This window comes from Haliaeetus leucocephalus, unplaced genomic scaffold (genome assembly GCF_000737465.1).
Source record: "Haliaeetus leucocephalus isolate CR32 unplaced genomic scaffold, Haliaeetus_leucocephalus-4.0 Scaffold848, whole genome shotgun sequence".
Classification (NCBI taxonomy): domain Eukaryota; kingdom Metazoa; phylum Chordata; class Aves; order Accipitriformes; family Accipitridae; genus Haliaeetus; species Haliaeetus leucocephalus.
The window spans coordinates 11388749-11406634 of record NW_010973284.1 but is presented as its reverse complement, the minus strand read 5'-3'; the positions used below and the strand labels follow the sequence as shown (position 1 = coordinate 11406634).

The following is a 17886-nucleotide window of genomic DNA, read 5'->3' as shown; positions in this document are numbered from 1 at the left end:
AGATGGTAAGTTTGAAAAATAAAGTCAAGAGTGGAGAAGTAGATTTGAAATTCTTCTAAACAGAGATAGAGAATATGCAAAGATATGTAATGTCTGACAATATTACAGGGAACAACAAAAAGGAAATAATCATCCAAAAGCATAAACACAGAACAAAGTATCAGTGGATGAAGAGGTAGCCAAAAGATACTGACAGAAAAAATTTGGACGGGAAGCCCTTTTTGCCATCATTTTTCTATCGGTACCATTCTGGGGTTGGATCCCAGAGATCCAGGCTTCCTCCCACCCAGAATCTTTGGGATCAAATATAGTCCATAACAGTTCAAGCCTCCCTGATTTAAAAAATAAATGCCACCAGTATTTTTTCACTAACACTGCTTCCTGAGCCCCTCCTATTAATCAACTGTTCATGTTCCCTTACCAGAAAGCTCTGACAGGATTTAAAATAACCTGAATTATCTCTCAATGGCGCACTTATGTTTTAAAGAAGGCTGAAGTCAAGCCTTGGCCCAATTTCTAATGTGCTCATAAAACGGCTGCGGAATACATTGCCAAAGCCAAATGTCCCTTCTGCAGATTAAGTCCAGTTTTCAGTAAAATAAAGAGGTAAAAAGGTAAAAGTGCATTCAAAAGGCAGGTATGTAAATCTCAACATCATCTAGATCTCTGAAAATAAAAAACTGTGCCAAAAAAGAAAAAAGTGTATGCATTTCCATTAAATGATTTCCAAGCATTTTGCTGCAACTTAGGGATTTGTGTGTAGATTTAGTCAGCCATTCTTGAAACTGTCAAGATACTTAACTATGCAAAAATTAAGGGCTTTATCTCATCTTTAATTCTGTCTGTAATTTTACATTATTTTTTTCTTTCCTTTCTTTCCAACTTCTGGCTTGAAACTGGGGCACTGTTTTAGAATTCAATCACACCATGGAAATGTCATTTTAATGGAGCTGAAAGAGCAATATTAACTGACATCCAAAGCTTCTGACAAACAGAACTGCATGGGAATGAGCAATGATTGAGATCTTAATCACTTGTCGGCTGTCGCATTGTGATGACTTGCATTTTCAACTAATCTGGCTTGAGTAATGAGTGAAATTTCTAGCTGAGTGGTGATTGGCATTCTCTGAATGAATCCTTTCCTCATATTTCATTTTCATGGGTGACTGATCACATCCAGTATATGAAAAACTGACATGTGTTAATTGAACAGATTTGTGACAGGTGATTAGCTCTCCTTTCCTAAAGAGTCCTAGAGCTGTTTAATTGTTTAAAAATGATAAAACTTTTTTTTTGTCATTACCATTGGCTCTCAGGTCTAAGATCTGAACTTTAGGAAATGGCTTCAAAGATGCAAACTAATGCTACATGAACCCTGTAGTCTTTGATTCCTAACAGTTTCTCTTTGTTTCACTGCCTTTTTGGGAGGAAGAGAAGGAAGAGGCGAAGGGCAAAACAACAAACCAGTTGGGAAGAAGAGAGTGTCTCTGAGGACAAAAACTTCTTCCTTCTTTGAGTATTCTTTTAAGGCATTCTTTGAAACTTTCCACACTATGTACTGAAAGATGAAGGATGTAAGATTTTGGGGGGGGTGTCAAGGAATTCAAGGGAAAACTCTACCAATTTCTTGGCAATCAGCTCAGCCATATGTGCTGAAAGCTGAACTCCTCAGTCTACTGTACAAGACCCATCCTGTTATGGGACTGAGAGCCAAAAAACATAGGGAACACCAGTTCCCATGGGAACTTGCTTCCCTGCCCCAGAGCACAGCACACCTCAACATCCCAAGAAACCATGCTCTAGCCTAGGATCTCAGGGCTCTGCGCTATGGACACCAAACCCAGAACACCTATAGCTGCTTATTCCTGTAGGGCCAGGAGCCTGGGGACCTTGGAGGTAACCTGCAAGGACAGCAGCCTCCAGAAGCCCAGCTTGAGCCAGGACTGCAATAGCTGCAGGACAAAAACAGCTCCCAGAGGGATGGCCGGCATGAGACTCGGAGCTTTGAAGCCTGAGCCAGAGATGGAACAAGCAGTGGAGGCTGCAGGACAGCAACAGAACATGGGATCCTCCCCAATCTAAACAGAGGGTCAGCACTACACATGGCTCCTGGGAGCATATTACATGGCAGGGGCACCACTTATCAGAGTTGCTGGGAACAGAATTTTTGATACTTTTTAGTTTTCTGGGAATTGGAAAGTTTGGATATTACCTACAAAACAGAATTCACAAGTTTTGGGCAGCTCCGCTCTCTCTTCTATGCCAGGAAGCCCACCTCTACCTTAGGCTGGGGGACAAATAATACTTCACCTACAATTTTTCCCGTGATTAAACTCGTAGAAGCTGCCAATCAAATGCTTCCTGGTAGGAGCAGCCAACAAAGGACTTTTGGCTATTCAGATAACCTCCTATTGTTCTCATTCCTCCCTGCTAACTGCTGCCTGTCCAACCCTTCTGCTTTGCCCTTAGCTTCATGCCAGACCTATTTTCTCTTCTGCTTTGCCTTCTCCATTTCCCTCTCATGAAAGCTTTCTTTTCAAGATTGCTTTCTGTTTAGCTTATCCTTTCCTAATTCTTGAGTGATTTTTTTAGATATTACCATAACAATAAATACCTTCCTCTTTGTCTTAGTATTAGAAGTTCCACAAGATCATATGAGGACTACACCAGCACTTCTTACTCAGTTAGGCCACAGCTTCTTCCCAAAAAACCAGAAGTTCCTATTTAGTTGTTGTCAGATTAACAGAGAGAAGCAACAGCTGCAAGGACAAGTTTGGTGCAGTTTGAAGGAACTTATGACACTAGGGTTGAATAGTTTCTTTCATTACAAACTGATGATTGTGATGGCTAGTAAACATTCTGGAAAATTTCCCCACATTTTTCAGAACACAGGCTTTAGAGAACTTGATAAATTTGTAAAATTACTCTGTCAGTTCCCTTGCTAAATAGCTGCCCTTTCACTGATGAACATCTCAGATTCAAACTTTAGTGTTCAACTTTGATGTGTCTAAGCCAAGGGGCAAAAGAGCAAAAAAGCAAATAGATATGCTTACCCTTAACAATCCTTAAATGTGGTACACACAAGCTCCACTAGAAAATACATGCCAGAAGGAATACAGTGATGAAAGTTAACAGCAAACAACTAATTCATGCAATAGTGTATAGATAACGTGCAGGAAGAATAGAGGATTAATTAATTACACCATAAGGCCTGTAGTGAGCGATTCTTTCTTTTATCAGACACATATCTGCAGAAATACAGGAAAGCTTTTGAGACTGCATGCTGGACAAATTTTGCTTCGCTTACAACCATAGACTAAAGTACTCAAAAAATTTCAGACCACAGAAAATGAGAAATTATTTAATCTTGTATCTGTTAAAAACTCACCTAATTCAATATCTCTTATCCCCATGTATGTTTCAAGAAGCTCATCCACTTTTTTAATTGCTTTTTCTTCAACTTCAGTTGGCTTTGTTGAAATAAAGGGAGAAAAAGAGCAGAAGTATGATTACATCCATGCAGATTTCAAAATAACCAGCAATTCACTGCTGATTATCCTTACACCCATCCTGGCCACCTAGACTTACAAAACCTAAAAGTAAAACACATTATTCCACTCTCTTTCTCTCTTCTTACAAACCTGAGCCTTCCTCCTAACGTCAAGCCACAGAGCTCTCACATTCAAACTAAACAGGGGCCTTACATCACCTGACAATACAGATCTTCATCAAATCCTCATCAGCTTTAGATGAACCCCGAACAAATAACATTTCTTCTTCCAAACCCTAATCCTGGTTTTACACATATTCATGTCAACATATGTTATTAGCCTCTGCTAACAACCACCCTTACACCAGCCCAGTACATTTGCAGTGTCAAAATAGAACCAACTCTTCAACCACCCCCTTCCCTCTTTTCAACACTCCTTGGTCTAATCTACCTTAAATTCATCCATGTACTCCATGACATCTAAATATAGGCTCTCTGTTTCCAGATTCCTCAGCCCCATTCTATCCCTGTTAGTCTTCAACTTTACATAAGCATTTCTCCCTGCAGAAGGCAGTTGTCGTCTTAAGTCCCGCAAGCTTTGTAACATCCAGACTTTTCCTTCCTACTTTATCAGCCTTGGGGAAGAATAAATCAGGTGCTACATGATTAAACTACTGAAGGGCCCCAAGATAACCATACCATCTCCTCCACAGTAGCAGGACCTTTGGTTCTCAGCCGAAGTGTCTCTCTCCCTCTGGAGATTTTAGCCTCTGGCAGAGTTCCACCTTTGGACCTTGGTTCCAGCTTTTCTAAAGGCGAAACAAACAACAACAACAAGAAAAGAATACCAAAGAGAACTAAGTATATGGCATGTCAGAATATGATGTATCTGCTTTGGCTATTACATTACCTTCACTTTTTATTCTAATCAAGATCTAGACATATGTAAAAATTGAATTATAAATTAACTGTATTCTAAGTATAGCTTTGCTGACAATTTCTTGTCCTCAAACTTTAATATCTGCTTGACTGCACTGAAACTAGGACTTCCTTGACCAATATATCTACACAGGCCTATTGCACTCAACTTCATATATGTACTTTGTATAATTTTATTCCCCTGTTCTACAGAACAGTAGAAGTATTTATTACTTAATATTAGATAATGGCTGAATTCATCAACCAAATGTTGATTTATCCTAGTCTTTACAGGCAGACTACGTAGCAGGTTTAGTATTGCAACATTTCCATCTTTCACTGATGCAATGGTGCAAACACTATTGCTAAACAGGTGATGATGAGCTACATTGAGCTGAGCTAACAATTTGATTACTAGCAGTCACACAGGTGAAATGTTTCTAAGTAGATCTGCAGGAGTTTTTCCACTGGTTTCACTGAGGTAATGATTTCACACCTGATAAATCTCTACCAAGAATACCTGGGTTTACCCAAAGTTTTCTTTACCTGAATTCAGCTTTCCTTGTTTAATCTTGGATAAGGGCACCCCAGGATAGTAAATGGAGTACGGAATGATTTAAGATTTGGCTTTCTTGTTCTAGGACATAATTTTACATTCAAGAGTGGCAAGGCTTTAATTTACTTACATAGGAGTTACATAGTTAATCTGGAAAATACTAGAAGAAAGGAGATAATTTTGCAGAACTGTTTTTAACTGTGCTGTTTTCTCTACCATATTATTCCTCCTCTTAACAGCAGGCCTTTCTAATAAGCTCTCCTTAAAGACAAGACTTCAACATCCTATGTTAATTTTGCCCAGGTAGATTCCAACTCATCATTCTTGCATAAATAGACAAAAATCCAGATTATTCTGCTGAACAAATATTGAAAAGTAAATTTTAATTGCTTTTATTTTAACAAATAGATATGGCACAGTCTCTTACATATATACTTAGGATCAACACTTCTCCTTAAATCCTTTTATAGCTGCAAGGACAGTTTAAAACATCCTTAAGATTGTCATCATTTCTGCTAGACTTGTTTCAAAAAGTTGTTCCTGGTACAACATACATCTTTTCCTAGTTCTGTCACCATTAGCAACTTAAAACTCATGATTTGACATAACCTTTATTTGCAATACTTCAGACCAAAGCTCTCTGGCCATCACAGAAACTATTTTTCATATTCACATAATTTAAATTTAGAGTTTGTGTTATGCTGCCTTTACTTTGTTTCTATTAATTTTTCACCACTTCATAGAGGGCCAGCTTGTGACTGGTAAGGACCAATCTTATTCAGACGAGTCTTTCATTCTGTGCTACAAGCCTTGCCTAGAGTAGCTGAGACAGCCTGTGTGCACGTGGTAGAAAGACATCCAACTAGTAAATTATACTTATTTCACATTCTGCTGAGAGGAAGAAAAATAAAAGTAATTTCACACAGTGGCTTGTCTCTTATTTCTATACCCTCACAAACTTGTGTTGAAACTAACAGGAATTCAGCACCTACTTGTGCAGCAGGATCTGGAACTTGTTTGTCATCTCCTCTGGGGCTATTCTCAGCATGCTGCAGCTTAAACACTATGTTGAATAAATTTGTGCCTAAAGCCTAACTGCACCTAAACTAAAGTCTAACTGCAGCTAATTCTACAGGTGGGATATTCTAGCCTGTTGGACACTGCAACTTGTAGATTAATTTCTGCAGGGTAAAAAATAATGTGCATCTTCCAAAAATCTGTCCAAAAAGCTCTGGTTGTCTCTTAATTCAATGTCAGATAAAAGGTATTGCCATGGAATTAGCAGGTTTCCTTCTCTACATCACAGGCAGACTAAAAGGTATCTTAATCACCTAACTAAAGTAATTACTATTAAATAATGGCTGAAGTCATCAATCAAATGCTGATTCACCCTGGTCTTTACAAACAGACTATGTAACACATTTAGCACTGAATACAAATTATAGACCCATATTAGAAAGGTATTCCTATATTACTAATTGCAGTATTATACATATGTAATACTACTTTAGCGCAATGTATACATCTCAACATACACATTTACTTAACACAAGTATCAGGTTATATTCAAATGCATTAGAGATTAACTCATAACCCTCCTTCTTCACAGAAGCACCAAAAGCAAAAAGAAATTTTCCCATTTCTCTCATTTTCAATTTCTGCTGCTATTCTGACACCAAGTGTCAAGACTGGTGTATGACAGCAGTTGTAAACTACTAACAGATAAAAAAAGATTTGAAAAATAAACATTTCAAACTTCTGCTGTGGTGAAGATGTTGATTTTGAACTTGCTGTTAGTGCGAGCATGCACAAGGACTCACAGGCACTTATAATTTAGCAGTATTTTGAAGTTTTTATTACAGAAAAATGCTACATAGTTCGGGGGGGAATATAAAGAAATTGAGAGAATAAAAATTAAAACTCAGTCTCTATTTTGACTCCCTGAGCTAAACTTAACTTTTTTTGTTGTTGTTTACCACATTGATGAAATTAACATACTTAAGGATTAGCAGTAGGTATGCATTCCTCCTGTACAAGTATCACTTTCTCGTAGCATGCGGGTGGTAGGTAGAGACAGAGCTTTGCCACACTGCTCTCTTCCAACTCTGAGTATACCTGCTGTATGATCAGAGGGCCACAAAAAAGTTGGGGAGAGGCAGAGCAGGCAGCCATGCAGCAAAGGAGGTGCTCTAGGGAATCCCAGACAGTGTTTTCTGCAGCATCCTTCTGCATTAGAGACCGCAGTCCCAGTAAAGGGTACAGAAATAGCAAAATCTCACACAAAGATGAACAGGGATTATGTATCAACAGAGAAATAGAGGAGGTTCAAGGATCAGCACATTAGTGAAGTGATCCATGCTTTAAAACTGTATCTATGAAACAATTCCTGTACTCATTTTGCATCATCATGTAGTAGCAAAGGAACTGAGCAACTGAGACTCAGGCTGAGGCAGCCCACACCAGGATGACTGCTGGAGAAAGCAAGATGGAAGAAAATCCATTCATAAATTTCCCACTTCAAAGAAAAAAAAGGAAGTTCTTTCTTGTAGCAGTTACGTTACCTTGGGTGAACACCTGGCTGTAGTCTGAAAACAAACTTACAATGCAACGCAATGTGGGGATTTTGATATCCAGTGAACAAGGTGGACAGTCAGGTAACTCACCAAATGCTTTCATAGGCTCTATCAACTCCAGCTTAAACATCTGACCTTTCTCCAGATCTTTTAGCATTTTGGCAACTTCATAATGCCTACGATCTGACACATTTTTTCCATTTATAGTCTCTATGTGATCACCCACGCAGATCATTTTGGTTTGGTCCATAAGGCTACCTTCTTTGATTCGCTATGGTTTAAAAAAAAAAAAAAAAAAAAAAAATTTTTTAAAAGGTAAACAGGTGACACCACAGAGTCTCAAGAATGTCAGTTAACAACATCAATACCATTGAGCTTATTATGCCAGCAGTGTGTTTTGTCTATAAGATTTTCATGAAACATATTTTGGAAAACATTATTTTTCAAACAAAGTACTTTAATAAGCATTGAATATAAAATCAACAGGAAAAAAAAAGAATGCAATCACACTTTAGAAATTAAGGCTTCTGAATAAGCTAATTTTTTTGTGCTTTAAAACTAAGCCCAAACGTGTCAGTAATGTGAATGTTTAATTGAGGTTTGGGTTTTCATTTTGATTTAATACCTTGACAAGCATAGGAACAGAACTATTCTCAAGTATGGTCCAGGGACATAAAAAAAACGCGTGTGATATACTAAAAAATTACATACTATAAAGGGCTAGTCTTCATAAGACCCATCTATAGTGATAAGTCTTCTACCATTTTCCTCATCAAGCTGTACAGCTGTATATTAAAGTATTTCCTCTGAAATAACAATAAAGAATAAGACACTCTTCTAAATGCCATCTCCTGGAATACAAACGGTCTAAAGGTCATAAAATCTAACAGAAGTTAGTTTATAGTTTTTGTGAAGTGGAATTTAAAAAGCAAGGAAAAAAAATATCTTTAAAAGAGCTCTATGATTTATCAAGTCAATTAAAGGACACTTAACATTTCAGTGATTCTGTTTATTGTTGTTATATTCTGTCATATTTGTTTATCATGTCCCTAGGTTATGTAAGCTGTTATCTTATGGCTATTTAATAGAAAAGCTATGACATAGTAAAGTATCTTGTATTTTGTAGAGATATGAATTTCATTCTAATATCTTCCTGAATAACATACTTTTCAACAAAACTGATGCTGTTCAGGCTAACTTTGAGTGAGATAACAGTGAGACAAGGGAGATAAACATATTACCACCTACTACTATAACACCTAGCCTGGCTGCATAACCTGCTTCTAGTTTATGTGCGCATGTCTGAGCCCACATATGTGCCTCCATCTGAGAGAGTCAGTGGGAAGTGTGATAGTGCTCAGTGTCCTATAATATACTGCAACAATTTTTAGCTTCAGGATGAGCTTAACTCTTTCTAGCACTTTTTTTCTTTAACCTAGAATAAAACCAAAAAGAAGCCTCATGGTGAATGAAGAGGGGGCTATCGTACACACACCAGAAACCAGGTCCCAAATGCATTTCTGTTACCAGGTGCCAGGATTCAAAAGCATGCCCATCAGACTTCAGTTAATGTTTAGTCTACATGCTGAATTAATTTTCATCTAGCTTTACTTCTTCACTTGGATCCTAACACCAAAACTGTTTAAGTAATATTCACTGCCTGTGTTACTTGTGCCATATCAAGCATTTTTTTTCATATGACTTAGTTTTTCTCATCACTCCAAGTTAACTGACTGGAGACAGTCTAGCTACATTGTCACAGTAATTAAGATGCAATTGATTTGCCTGTATTTCAAGTGCTCTACAGTCCATTTAGAAGCTAGAATATATATTTCCCATGCAACGCCTAAAATTAATTGCACTACCCCATTTTATGATGTCTCCTTATACACCAGTCAGTCATGCTTCAAGTTGTACTGTTATTCTTTGAATGGCTGATTTGATTCCATAATACATCTTCCCATCTGGCCATATACCCCCCAAAAAAATTTGTGAAAGTAGAATGACACCAAGTTTTGTTCTTAGTAAGATAAATAACATTAGATTTCAGAGGAAAACAACCTGCAGGTCAGAGTGTCAGGTTTAAAAACTGGCCGCGTCATATATCAAACCTAAAAACTGCCCTGTTATTCAAAACACAATAAAGTTAGGACAGCACATAACAGCTTTCAACAACCCAGACAGGTAAATTTAATATTGTTAATTAATAATGGAACATAGTAACAATTCTTCAAGGAAATTAAATACATAACCAGAAAGAATTCTATCAAACTTTAGAGACAGTCTCTGCTTAGTCATTTACCTAGACAACCAAGTATAAAAAAAGATGCAGCTTTTACTTTTGCATATGTATTTTCTATGCTGTTTTAAAAAATCCATTAGCTAAATATGCAACGGCAACGAAGTTAGCTCCTAGAAACTCCTTTAAACAGATGCATTCCCACGAAGACTGCACCATTTTCATTATACTGCTTATTATTAGGCCAGTACAAGGACAATGACACATTTGTTCAGGCAAGTTTCATACAATTTACTGGAAAGTACAGCTTGTCTTGCTAATGTGGTGAGGGTTTTCCAGTCCACTCCAATTATGCAGTGTGATGGCTGTTCTCTCTCCATATTACTAACCAAGCAGAGAAAGTAACACGCTGTACAGTGCTGCACACGTAAACTTTAATCACTGAAGCACTACTTTCAATGCCTTCTTTTAAAATGCCACATAAGCAGCACCATGACTGAATGTAATGGTGTGCATGGATGCTACCACTAAAAATTCAGAGTTCTGCATCTATAAACATAAAAATGAGGCTATGATTTTGCCAAGATGCTTACTGAAACATCCACTGCATCTCAACTTTCTCAAGTGTTATCTCAATCACATTTTTCCACAACAAAGACAAGCAAACCTATTTGTAAACCATGTCTTGTTTTATATCCATGGTGGCTAAGGAATGAATAGAGGATTGAACCTCTCCACAAAAGAAGCTCTGTTTACAATAGCAATGAGAACAGCGATTGGGACAGCAGTAATCGAAGATAATTGCTGATGCCTCACTAATAATGGATAGCTGGAGTAGATCAGAGCAAAGCATCTAAAAAAGGCAGAAAATGTGATTAAGGTTCCTAATACCTAGCCTAGCAAGAAGGGTAGCATGATTTCCTCAGCCTCTACTTGTCTTAAAACATACTGTCTGGAGGTCATACAGAAGATGAGGAGGAAAGCAATTATGATTAATATGTTGTATGTGTTACTGCCCATAGTTGCTACTAAAGTTAATTGTGGTAAATTGTGTTCATCCACATCCTTAGCACTTTTTAATTCACCCTAGCTAAGGCAACAATACTGGAAAGCTGAAAAACCGCTATACCTGCACCTATTCTTATACAGCACAAAAGCTTCTGCCCTGTGAACAGTCATAAAGACTAAAAGAACATGATCTCATTATCACATGAGTGACAGAAGTTCTATAAGCACCTGATCAATGACATCAGAAAATCACTTAAAAAAAGGAGGGGGCAGATGCAAGCAGTATCTAACACCTACCACCTCAGGGTAGGTCAGAAAATACAATGGTCACATTGTAAAGCTGATGCACATTACAGAAGCAATGAACAAATGAACTAATTTTGAATGACATGCAGTACAGAAATAGCTGAACTCATTTTGAATGATGTACCTCAAGAAAAGCAACTTTATTTTTTATTTACCATATATAGGATAGTAAAAAATGTTGTCGTTCTAAAGGATCATTAAACCAATAATTAACCTGGTTTAGTAACAGAAACTTCTATAGAACAAAGTATCTCACTGGTAATTAAATTTACCTTTATAAACGCACAGCCAGTTCCATTGTCTGTAATGGTAAGCCCAAGCACATCATCAGTTTTAAGAATTTCCACTTCTTTTCGTTGTCCTTTTATGTGGGCAAATATGAAATCTTCAAGGCCAATTTGTGCACCTAAGAGCTTGTCCATATCAGCTTTATGAGTGTTCAAAGTGCAAAACATGATCTGTGCAGGAGGAAAGCAAACACATTAAGTTTAACAGTATATTAGGTTTGGTGAGCTTGATAGGAAGATAGGAGGAGAGCATAGTTCTGGCCTCTAACAGATCCATAGCTGAAATGATGATGACTCTCCTTCTCCAGCTGCCCCAGGAGAGGTAATAGTCTCCATCCACACACATGACAGTGCACATCAATAGCTCAAACTCTGCAGATAAGAGCTAGCAGGGAGCAAAGGAAAGAAACATATCCGTGTGAGCAGTCTCTCATGGCCTGTCTCAGAACACCAACTCTGACACAGGCATCTTGCGCTAGAGCAGAACAGCTTGTTCCAGAGGTTAGAATGAGCAAACCAAAGAGTCACCACCATCTTTTGCTTCATTGTTCACCCACCTCAAATTCCACAGGATTCAAACATCACTAGGGACTGCTTTAAAACATAACTGCTTGAAAGCAGTTTCATAGGAAAAAAGAGAGCTTATCAAAACAAAAGGTCATGAGAGAGCATTGAAATGTTTTCTATTGCTCCATGTGTTCCCCCATTAGCTCAGAGCACATTGCCTCCGATGGGTTTGCTTAGTTTCCTACCCTTCCTCCAGCATAAGTGGGGGTCATCTCTGTTCCAGCTTAGTAAAAGCAAGGCTTAAGAAAAAGGGCAAATTGGTTCTTTATGTATCAGCCTTTCTGAGGGATTTCCCTTCCACACTGGTTGTTAGGCACTCCTTTTTCTCCCTACATTTATGCTAGTGGTTCTTTAACAGGGAGGTTTACTGTCCTGGGCATAGGCAGGATGAGACTAACCCAGCTGTACTGCTCAGGGACAGAGACCATGCTTTTGCCCACCATGGTGCTGCATGGAGGAATTCGGCCAGTCCGAGCAGGCTTTGGGTTTTCTGCTCTTTGAGTACAGGCTGTACTGAACAGCCCAGAAAATAAATAAATAAATAAATAAATAAATAAAATCCAGTGCTCCCCCTCACAGCTAGAGTAACTACACCTGCCTGACTCCTTTCCAAGCTGTATGCAGAGAGGAGTGAGGGCTGAGGGAGCCCCCCCAGCCTCCTCCTGGGTACCACCAGAGAGCACAGGGCAGCAGCCGAAACAGAGAAACTCCACACTCCAAAAGGAACTTGGGGAATCCCTAAAATCTACTTCAATGAGGCAAAGAGCACCCCTAAAGATCACCTTTCACATGCAGCTGGAAGCAGGGGAAGAGGAGACTTGCCACACCATTTGGCCCTCCAGCACAGGTGGCAAAGCCACAGCTGCAAACCATCAGACAAAGGCTCTGCTGCCAGCAGTATGCATATGGCTCTGACAGGACAAGAGAGACAAATAGATACTTTTCTACCCTCTGCCTGTGTCTGCTGGACATTATTTTCCTTCACAGAGCACCTTGGACCCCCCTGCAGCCCACTGCCCACACCCGCTCCAAATTAGGAAGTGGAAAAAGCAGTGCCAACACATGAAAAGCCGTATGCAGTGGGAAGCCAGCCTAGCATTTGAGGAACACAGCACCAGGGATGTCACTCTGTGTCCTCCATCTTTGTTACCCCTCTAGTAGCAGTCCCTGGGGAGCAGCGGGCCAGGCCAGCTGCCCCAAAACCCAGCACAGACCTGTGCCTGCGGCCTGCCGAACCCCCCAGTGCTTCGCTGGAAATGGAGGGTCTCCTTCTGCCTTCCTGGCTTCCCTCTCCACACTTGTAAAAGTTAAGGGGTTTTCCGCACCAGAACACTTAAAATGCCTTTTCTTTCCTTCCGGCATCACTGGATGACAGCAGAAAAATTGAAATGAAAGTCACCAACCTATTCAAAGCTATTCCAGGTCAAATGAGGGGTGAATACTTTTCTTAATGTAATTCACAGAGAGCATTTAAGCTTCTGAAACTTTCTAGAACTTACATTCTACAACTATGGGGGGGTTTGGTTTTAAAAACTGAAAGTTTAATAGTGAGATGGTGTTTCTTGATGGGGTGGGTCGTTTAGTTGTTGTTTTTTAAAAACACCAACCAAACCAAAACCACTAACCAGCCCTACTTCAAAGCTAATTAATTGCTTATCTCATATAATCCATCAAACATCTACTGCAATCTAACACCTTACTTTAACAATGAGAGTCGTAACAGCACGCACTTAAGAGACACTAGTTTTATTCTCTTGGGTAATGCAAAGTTTTTCAGTTAACCAATACTCGAGCAGTAACATCAACTAGAGAAATTCAGCTGGTTTTAAATAGAAAATTAAAAATTAATTTTATAAATAATAATAATATCTAATCATCAGCATTTTTTTTAACCAAGAAGGAAGGTTCAATTGAAACAGACTATATAAAGTTCACGTACACGTTTTCAGCTCTCCTTCAAGCTACATAATAACTTTGCCAGTTTACAACTGCAACTCAGTTCTTGTTCTTACAAGGAACAACAAGAACTATGTCTTTAGATTTTAGACATTAGCATCCTTCATCTGACCTTGTCAAACAGACAATCATCTAGTAACTAGTGTCACACCTTTGAATAGATAAAATTGGCAACAGAGCAGAAATGTGATATTTAGAAACTCGATCCAGAGTTTCTCTTTTTAGACCTTCATCTGGATGGCATTCCTACTACAGCTTATAAGTCTGCAGAATTTTCTGTGAGTCAGTTCTGTGCTAACCACAAGGCTGAGAGAGCATCAGCCAGTCAAAAATAAAACTTAAATCATCCTTTATCCTCTTTAGTGAACAACTGCTTTTTCTCAGAACAGATATATGCAAAGAGTAATGTACTAAAGATGTGTCTACCCAGGATAATATACAGTTACACCACCTATCAGTTACAGCACAGCTTTATTCGTACATGACTGAGACCTGCCAAAAAATGGGGGTTTTTTGTAGATTTTACATAAGTTTAGTATAGGTACCTAATAACTGCTTATATACTTAAATACTTAAACAACAGCTACTATAGTACACCTTCCATTCACTCCAAGTTTGGTATATTCTTAATAGTAATTTTCTTACCCAGAAACAAAGCAAGAAAAAAAATTCAATGTGCAATTTTCATTGTTAAGTCTTCTCGCTCTCTTCATACCCTCAGCCTTCATATGCATTTGATCTTTAACTCAGCATACCAGTGCTGTGACATTTCATGCCAACTTTAGCCAGATATTATAAATCATAACTGTTACAACAGTCACGAAGTATCTCGGATACCTCCTTCACTGAGAGAGTTCTCTTGTGCAGCACACAGAACAAGGAAATTCCATTTGGCTGGCAGGGACTGGGGGCTTATGCACAACCTTATAAAATAGATTTGTCAGATAAGATTACTAACAGTTTATTCCCTGCCTCAGTATTTTCAGTAGGAAGAGACTACATTAGCCAATAAAAACAGGGTTACACTGTGTGATATATAAAGAAACTGTATTAGCTAAGAAAAAGAGGGTTACACTATGTGTTTTATATAACGTATATATGCAGTAACATATTGCATATCCTATATATTAATTACATTCTCATCTTCTATATTAAGCCTACACATTGAGAACTCTTAAGCTGAATGATAGAAGACATACTCAGAAGCTATTAAAAGTGCTTTTAAAATCAGTAGATCTCAGATAACTTTACAGAAGAGATCATAATCACTTTAAGAGGTAGAGAAATGGAAATTCTGCTTCTGAGGAATATGTAACACCCACTGACATATTTCCCTATATACACAGATGACACGATATCAAGAAATCACCAATGGATTTTCTAGGTACCTTACTCACTTTATCCCCCAAGGAAAACGTGGGAGATTTGACAAGCTGCAGCAAGTCCTCCAAGATCTAGTATGCTTTTGGTACTCTTATCAGGTATGCAACTTTGCCTCCCCAAATACATTCAAAGTACTATAAAATAAGCATTCAGTGGTTTATTGTTCTTTTTTTTAAACCCAAAGCACACAAGAATTACAGTGTAAGTTCTTCCACACAGCTTAAAAGTATTTGAAAAACAAATCATTAACACAGCAAGCATCACACATAATATGGGTGTGAAATTTAAGCACTGCTTAGGAGAACAGCAAGCAAACAATTGTTGCCATAGGGTTGGGAGGAGGTGGTTTGTAGGGAGTGTTACATTTGTTCATTTAAAGTCTTCAAACTGTGGGCGAGATTGTGAACAATTTGTTTCAACAGATAAGCATATACTCTAAAACTTCAAACATTTTGGTGATGAGGATTTCACAAGCTGACCCTTTTCTCTAACCTCCTAAAATACACTCCAGATTTTTTCTTGTTATAAGGTCACTTTTATTCAGAAACCTAAGTTTCAGCAGTGGCTTATTTTTCAGTATTCTTTCACAAAAGTTTAAATTGAACAGGTTTAAATCAAATACTTCTATGAAAGTTTAATGTGGCACAGCCTCACAGTATACTGTCTAGCATGAGGAGGCAAGGCCGTGGAACAATAGCGCAGACACAAGCAAAGCAGCTAAACTCTTGTTACAGGAAGAGACAGAGGGAGCTGCACTTCTGCCCTTCGTGCTACCGAGGCAGTTCTCCCTTTTCCTGTATTCCCCTTATGAAGCAAAATTCCTTCCACCGTGAAAGAAACCCCAAACTCCATGGGCTCTTGACAGACACACCCGCTGAGCATTCAGCTTACCTCAGCAGCCCCACCATACTTCACCTTCCAAAGCAAGCAAAATAATCAGAAGTGCAAATTACAAGTACACAAGCCAGAAGCCCATATAGCTTCTGTGGTTTACCATTCCCTTCTCATCTGATCAGGAAATAGCCCTGCTACAGTTGGACTTTAATATCCACGTTCCCAGTGCCCGATTAGCTACTTTGAATACTCTAAAGCCCTACCATGTGCTCTCACAGGAGCACACCACCACCAAATTGCTTTACACAGACCCACATTGTCCTTTGGTCGGTGCTCATTTATTCATCATACAGGCTGCACTTAGCACTTTCACCCTTACAGGGAACACAACATTCCCTGCTACATTTCCAAATAGCCACAGTGGAGTAGTGATCCTAAATAGCCAAGACCATACACAAATACTTTTTCCAACTACTTTTCCTACTTCATGCTTTATAGAAAAAACAGGGGAGATATTTGTATTATTTATGCAAGTTAGAAACATACATGTAACTGTGGATGGGTTGTGGTTTTAGTTAAAAATTGTATCTGTTTATATTTTTTTTTTAGCTCTGTGCTTCCTTGTTGAAACTCTGTTGAAGAAATCCAGTCAAAAGTCAAGAACAATGTGCAGCACTCATATTAAGGACACAGGCAATCCATCGCTAGAAGCCATCTTCTAGCTCCTCCTCCCTGTAGAAAACATTCACGCTGGACCAGGAAAAGAAGAAATGTTGGTCATGGTAAAAGCCAGAGAGATAGGCAGAAACGCAGGCTGAATGTCAGGTTCAAGAAGGATAACTGAGATATATATTCACCTAGAAAGATGCATGAAGAATAAAATACGTAGACAGAAAAAGATGAGTACAGGAAAAGCCTCAGAAAGCTGCTGTTATGGCCCACTCCTTCATAGATGCCTAGCAAACATCATAGGAGTGAAGGAGTGTCCCCTTCGAAGCTAGCTACACCTGTCTTGTTCTGTCCCCATCCTACCCTACTCATGATCCAGGCCTACACAGAAGTTTTTGTCAGTGTCTGTCCAACAAACACTGTGTTTCATACAAGCTTCTCTCTGTCACTGTTGGCAGTCAATCACAGATCCTGGAAAGGATTCTCCAGCAGAAGCTAAACTCAGCTGGTCCTGCGAGATGTGATACAAAGAGGAAATGAGGTGCTGTAACCACGCAGAGCCAAAAGGAGAAGCGGCAGATTACAAGTATAGCTAGCTCATCCTGAAACGTACTAAAACACTTAAGCAGGAACTTATCCAAGAATCCATACCCTTGCCTACACTGCAGTAAACTCGCATACCATATTAAATGTATTCACTTCTGCAACAGTTATCCAAACGCTCTCTATGCTGAGCTCTTCCCCACCCCCCACTATTTTCCACCTCAGTCACTACAGGGCAGAGATCTCTGTGATAGTACCTGTTTCCGAAGGCATTCAGGTATCACACTGCCCATAGGCTTCAGCATAGCTAGGTCACAGAAACCTTCCTAGACAGAGAACACCTACAAACAGCATTTGAGTACCTCGGGGTCTTTCACATTTGATGAGGTGTAGCTTCTGGCATTATTCTTTACACCAGAGTGTCTGTCCAAAAGCAGCTTTAATTAATAGATAATACCATTTAAAATGTCTAGTCTTTCCTTACTTCCAGCAAGCTCAGCAGTTGCTAATAAATTCATGTTTCATGGCACCTCTTGCTATTCACTGATCTATCCTAT

At 38.9% G+C, this 17886-nt stretch overlaps 1 protein-coding gene across 1 annotated transcript in view; it reads right to left on the bottom strand.

The window, feature by feature from the left end:
* The window catches only part of GIPC2 (GIPC PDZ domain containing family, member 2), a 17620-nt gene extending 6066 nt beyond the window's left edge, over positions 1-11554 (bottom strand). The window contains exons 1-4 of the mRNA XM_010582555.1: positions 11363-11554; positions 7628-7808; positions 4190-4299; positions 3389-3470 (exon numbers count right to left, since the gene is read on the bottom strand). Of these exons, the coding sequence (XP_010580857.1) occupies positions 3389-3470; positions 4190-4299; positions 7628-7808; positions 11363-11545 (556 nt within the window). The 5' untranslated portion in view covers positions 11546-11554. The remainder of the gene's footprint in view (positions 1-3388; positions 3471-4189; positions 4300-7627; positions 7809-11362) is intronic.
* Between the last annotated feature and the right edge of the window lie 6332 nt (positions 11555-17886).